This window comes from Nematocida minor, assembly GCF_024244105.1.
Source record: "Nematocida minor strain JUm1510 chromosome Unknown 7726, whole genome shotgun sequence".
NCBI classification, from domain to species: Eukaryota; Fungi; Microsporidia; genus Nematocida; species Nematocida minor.
Window position 1 is genome coordinate 1 of NW_026250329.1, and position 5,625 is coordinate 5,625.

At 40.9% G+C, this 5,625-nt stretch overlaps 4 protein-coding genes across 4 annotated transcripts; all 4 read right to left on the reverse strand.

Annotated features, from left to right (window-relative positions):
* On the reverse strand, positions 1–811 carry NEMIN01_2438 (uncharacterized protein; the record flags this gene model as incomplete). Its single annotated transcript, XM_051478380.1, has 1 exon — positions 1–811. A coding segment is annotated over one exon (811 nt), but the record flags the coding sequence as incomplete, so codon positions are not given.
* A 535-nt stretch (positions 812–1,346) lies between these two features.
* On the reverse strand, positions 1,347–2,126 carry NEMIN01_2439 (uncharacterized protein; the record flags this gene model as incomplete). The annotated part of the gene is made up of 1 exon (XM_051478381.1): positions 1,347–2,126. One exon carries the CDS (start codon positions 2,124–2,126, stop codon positions 1,347–1,349), a length of 780 nt encoding a protein of 259 aa, XP_051334341.1.
* A 649-nt stretch (positions 2,127–2,775) lies between these two features.
* Positions 2,776–4,098, reverse strand: NEMIN01_2440 (60S ribosomal export protein NMD3; the record flags this gene model as incomplete). Its single annotated transcript, XM_051478382.1, has 1 exon — positions 2,776–4,098. The coding sequence occupies one exon, from the start codon at positions 4,096–4,098 to the stop codon at positions 2,776–2,778; it is 1,323 nt and encodes a 440-aa protein (XP_051334342.1).
* Positions 4,099–4,282: 184 nt separating this feature from the next.
* NEMIN01_2441 (RuvB-like protein 1) lies at positions 4,283–5,557 on the reverse strand (the record flags this gene model as incomplete). The annotated part of the gene is made up of 1 exon (XM_051478383.1): positions 4,283–5,557. One exon carries the CDS (start codon positions 5,555–5,557, stop codon positions 4,283–4,285), a length of 1,275 nt encoding a protein of 424 aa, XP_051334343.1.
* Positions 5,558–5,625: the final 68 nt, after the last annotated feature.

Consider the following 5,625-nt stretch of genomic DNA (forward strand, 5'->3'; position numbering starts at 1 on the left):
CTTCGAATAAATCATTATTATTCTGTTCTTTGTGTGCACCAGTACTTTGCTCATGCATTGCATCTGCAAAGCTTTGAGTAGGTCCTTCTAAGCCGTCTGGAGTAGCTGTAATAGGCCCTCCTGCTGCTTGATTTTCTATTGCATTCCATCCAGCTATTTCTGCTTCTCTTTCTTCTGCCATCGCTTTATCTATTTCTTCATGAATCATAGTTGGTTTACTGGTTACTGGTGTGTGGCTTTTCTCTGCATTAGACTGTGGTTCTCTGTTTTCTATTGCATTCCACCCGGCTATTTCTGCTTCTCTTTCTTCTGCCATCGCTTTATCTATTTCTTCATGGCTCATGGTTGGTTTACTAGTTACTGGTGTGTGCTCTTCTTCATCTTCTTCTCGAATAGTATCTAGTGCTCCGTTTCCTCCATTACCTTCATATCTTGTTTTTACTCCAGTGAGACCCTTGTTGTAATTAATTTCCTCTTCATATTCTGGATAATCACCAATAAAAGGAGAAATTACTTCATTATTTGCAGATTTTTCGCTTTTTATTCTTGGCTCTTTTCTAGATTGCCGGTTTTTTCTTTTTTTTCCAGACTTGCCGTCTTGCTTCTGTGCAAGATCATTTGCGAGATTTTCTGCCTTTTCTTGCTCTTTTTTCTGGGTGGCTAGCAGTGTTGGTACATCAATCTCATTCACTTTGTCGTTTAAGTGTAGCCCAACAGTAGTAGACACTTGATCATCATTGATTTCTGCTCTTGTAAGTGTAAACAGAACTAATGCTAATGCAATTTTTGATTTGATAATCTTACTTAACATAATTAAAACAAATCTCCATCTATTTATACTTTTATCCCGTAATAGGCGCATTTAAGCCACTGCTCATTATACAAATCATTTAATGTTTAGCATAATTATAAGCTAAAACGCCCAATCAGTCAGCTAAATGAGCAACCTATCACTTACTCATATAAAAGCCCAATTACCCACTAGCATTTATTAAAGAAACTTATTACTAAATGACAGATCCAGTGCTGATTTGACCGTGCAAAACTGTTTTTGTTGGTCTATTCATTAGCGCTGATTCTTGGTGCTGTGCTCATACTAGCAGTCTACTTCATGGATTATTGCTACATGTACATTCCATTTGAAAGTTAAAATTTTTAGCAAGTACATCGCTACAGTAGCGTATGCATATGAGAGTATAGTCCCAGAAATACTCTGAAAGATGGCAACTATCCTCTTCTCTTTAACGCTTATCTACTGGCCAATTAGACCATTGATTCTTTTCATTTAGCTGTTCAGATGGGCTAAAAATAAACTGTAAATATATGAAAGGTAGAGTGTGGTATATTTATTTTCTTGTAAAGATCTGGATTAGGATGGAAACAGCAACAGTACACCAGAACAAAGCGTATTCTTTGATAATCTCGGAGATCTCTCCGCTAACAGGAGTCAGCGTAATCACTGACTTGGCAATGGAGCTGTTCAGATTGAAAACTTCTCCAATTCCGAGGAAGAGCATCGCAGACCCAACAACAGCAAAGATGAGAATAAGAAGGCCCTTGCGCACCACCTTTTCCAGATAAACCATCAAAATGAGACCGCATATTGTGCCCAAAAGAAGCGGAGGAATGATCCCTTGTATCCCCAGATCTATGAAAAGACTGCGCCCCGGCCCCTCGACGAACATAAAGACCGTGGTGATAAGCACGAAAGCCCGCATGAAAAACCTAAACAGAGACAAGGCAATACAGGCAGTTATTATGCCCAATATAAATACAGTGCCGTATATGTAAAAGCCATTGGTCATCAGCTCAGCGCCTAATTGATTTGCTGTGCTGTTCGAAAGACCACTCAAAAAAGAGGCAATATGTGCCACCATTCTGAGCAAACTGTGGTAGCAGTAGATAATTGCCACCAGTGCGCCGTTGAAATAAGGGTACTTGATCCCAAACACCGCCATCTCAAATCCGCAAATTACGGACAAAAAGTCTTTAATTTTCCCAGAGATAGTGACTTCACTGAACTTTATGTCGTCATCTCTTGCAATTCCCTTGCGCGACACAAAGTCTGAAATAATAGCAGAGTTGCCTGCTCCTCCATTTATCATACTGTTGAAGAACTTGTGCATTAAAAAAATGGATAATTAAGTTCAATATTTATAACTTTGTTTTTGAAATAACAAATAATAATCTTCCAAACAACAAATAGAAATATAATCATCTCAGCAAATAGAAATAAAAATAAATAAAAACAAACCAATGAGAGAAGAAGAGAGATACTCCGAATACTAGATCTCTTCTATTTGCCAATATAAAGCATCTTTAGTGCTGGATGATGATTTATCAATGTGAATCAAGGAGATGCCCATTCTCTAATGGTTTCTGTTTGTCTTTAATCAGACGAGTAGCAGAAATAAAATTGGCAGAATGATAGAAATATATCTGTGAAATAGCACAAATACAACAACACAAACAGTTGTAAGTAAATAAAAACAACAGAAAAATCACCATCTACCCCCTATTCATACTAGATTCTTCTCTCATTGCCTGGTATTCTCCAGCCAAAAAGTAAAGTGTTTGTTTCACATTTAGTTGACACATAAATACCATCCAAATGCTCAAATAAAATAGTGTAGACATAAAAATATTTGCAATTTTCTAAACACATACACAATCAGAGAATAAAAGTGAAAATAGCACAAAAATAAAGAAGGCATAAGTAATATGTGGTTTAATAAGTATCTATTTTAATAATTAGTTCAGTCATCTCAGCCAAGACTATAGGTTCAGCGATGCTATTCCCTTGATGATCTGGTCATTTTCATCGTATATATTCACTAGCTTCAGAAGAGATGGATCGTTTCGCACCGCGTCTATGATCATTGCAGACTTATCTTCTGACTGGTATCCTCCTCCTATTCTCTTGATCTTCCACTTCAGGTTTGCCTCTGCCTCTTTCTTTATCAGGAAAATCGGTGACTCTATTTCCAAGCTGGTGTTTAGGTTTATAAGATCGTATCCTATCACTCTGCTTCCCGTCTCCAGGCCCTTGACCAGAGTCTTAGTGCTAACCATCTCCCCGTCCTCTCTGAGCAGAAGAACATCGTATATTCTATTTCTACCAAAGTTCAAGTGTGTGCCCACAGCTCCCTCACCGTTGCTCTTGCTGTACTGCCCTTCCACCTCCACCACCTCAAAGACTGTCTGCGTTTTAGCCGATCCCAGCACTCTTATCTCCTTTGCAAATCTGAAATAGTCCACCTTCCCCAGATCCTTAACCTGGCCCTTTGTGTCTGCAAGCAGGATGGACTTCGATATGCGGATGACAATGCACATCTGCGTAAGTGAGAGTTTCTTAGCTAAAACAGGGGGTATGTGCAGTAAATCATTGACATTTAGCGCAGGTATCTCCACCGAGTATGCAAATTTGTATCTGCTGTTGCTTGATTTTTTATCCAAGGTAACCAGCTGCTCAGATATCTTCACCTTTGTGGGGGCGTACTCTTCTATGAATCTAACGAGCTTAAGCAACGCAGTGCGAGAGTTGTAGAAGAAGTCAATGCCGTCCTGCTCTCCCTTTATGTCTGTGGTCTCATCGTGCAGTCCTGCCTTGAGGATTGCTTGCTCCAGGAGAAGAAGAGTCTGCTTGGACTGCGACTTCTGGCGCAGCTGCACAACGCAGCTCCACGTTTGGTTGGATGCTGCTCTGGCGCAGTCTAGGCAGTGCTTCCCCTTTATGACCCATGTTACGTCAAGCTCTTCTGAGTGCTCTATGCCAAACATTCCCAGCTCGCTCGATCTGTCTATGCTCACTTTCATTCGCACTCTTTTCGAGTGCTCCTCTGAGTGGATAAAATATGCATCAACGAGCTTTAATTTGGCCAATTCGGGGATTTTCTTGAGGAGATACGCCAGCATCTCGGGTCCTTCGAATCTCAGCGTGGTCCACCCAGAGGGAGGCACACTGTACCGCATACAAGTGCTACATCTGTCCACCTGTCTACTTGTTTCTAGTTTCAGCTTTGGGAGCTCTCGTACGCTACAGTTGAAGCACATAGGAGAGTCAAACATACTGTCAGTTCCACATAAGCAGCAAAGCATAAAAAGTGTAAAAAAATTAAACGCATAAAAAAGCAAAAGTGGGGCAAAAATGGAAGTATGGTGCCGATATTTCAGTAAAATTTATCCTATTTTAGCATCTGCAATGGGAGCAGAGTAAAAATGAGGCAGGGTGAAGTATAAAAATTATTGAAGGGGAGTGAAGGGCTAGCAGATGTAAATATTTTTATTTCATTTTTGGCTTGCTGAACATCTGAGAGACTTCTTTGATGGCAGAAGATGAAATAACATCAGAGAGAAGAGCAGCCAGGGGAAGCAGACTGAATGCAAAACGCAGAGTGCTTTCATTGGCTATTTTATAGAGCAGAGCTCTTCCATCTTCAGTTATATCTATCTTTTCGGAAACTATCTTCTGATCGATGATCTTTTGCACTACTTCTTTTGTAGGCTTTTCAGTGCGCACGACAAACATGCGGCTGAGGAAAACTTCGGGGATTCCAAATCTTCTCACTTCTCCTGTCTCTGGAACTTTTACAGAGGATTTATTCGTGGCAAGTATTATCACAGGACAAGTTGACAGCTCCAGCATCGTGCTGAGAAATGAGTAGCAGTCCGTGTCCATCGTGTGGGACTCATCGATGAACAGAACACCAGGCGTGATCTCTGCTGCGCCTATGCTCAGCTGCTTGTTTATTTTGCTGTCCACTTCGTCTCTTATTTTGCTGGTTATTTCTACACGGCCTGTCTCCTGCAGCTGGCTCATGACCGAGAAGACGTCTTTCCCTTTGTGCTTGGTGTTTGCTACATCTATCTCGTGAAGAGTCATTTCCTGCAGCACTTCTTTCTTTGTAAAAATATCCCCTTTGGGAAGGGACACGTATTTGTCGCTTTCAATGTCAAACTCGGATGAGTACGAGTCACTCCTTCCCATCTTTTTTATTATGTTCTCTTCAGGCTCTATGTATATTACATCGCCAACTGTTATCTTTTGCTTTATTATCTCCTGCGAGAGCGATGGATTCAAAGTAAGTCTCTCTGTTCTTTTGGCGCTCCTCAGAGAAACAAATATGTTTGAGACTGTTTTTCTGTAGTTGTTCAGAGGATCTTCTTTTTCCTCTATTTTTATGTCTACTACCTCTCCTTCGTACACGTGTTTTATCTCTCTGATTCTTATGATGGTTGCCCGCCTGATTGCCTGCTGCAGTATTTCTGTCTTTCGCACCGCAGCTGAGTACACTTCGCTTCCCGTCATCCTCACAAAGGGAACACGAGGGCCCAGCTCCTTGGAAATGCCCACTGCAAGAGCTGTCTTCCCGCTGCCGCTCTCTCCTGTGATAAGAAGCGCCTTTCCTGCGGTCTTTTTGCTGTTTATTACATCGGTAAATAGGCTGGCTGCTTTTCTAGCCTTCTCCATGCTGAAGAGCCCAGCTTCGTCTGTGATATTCATAGATCTATCCACACCCAAACCAGTTACATGGCTGTGTGCCAGTCCTTTATCCATAATAAAAAATAAAATAACAGCTTAAGAAAGAATTGCAGAGCCAATAAGAGAAATTGAAAAATCGAAAG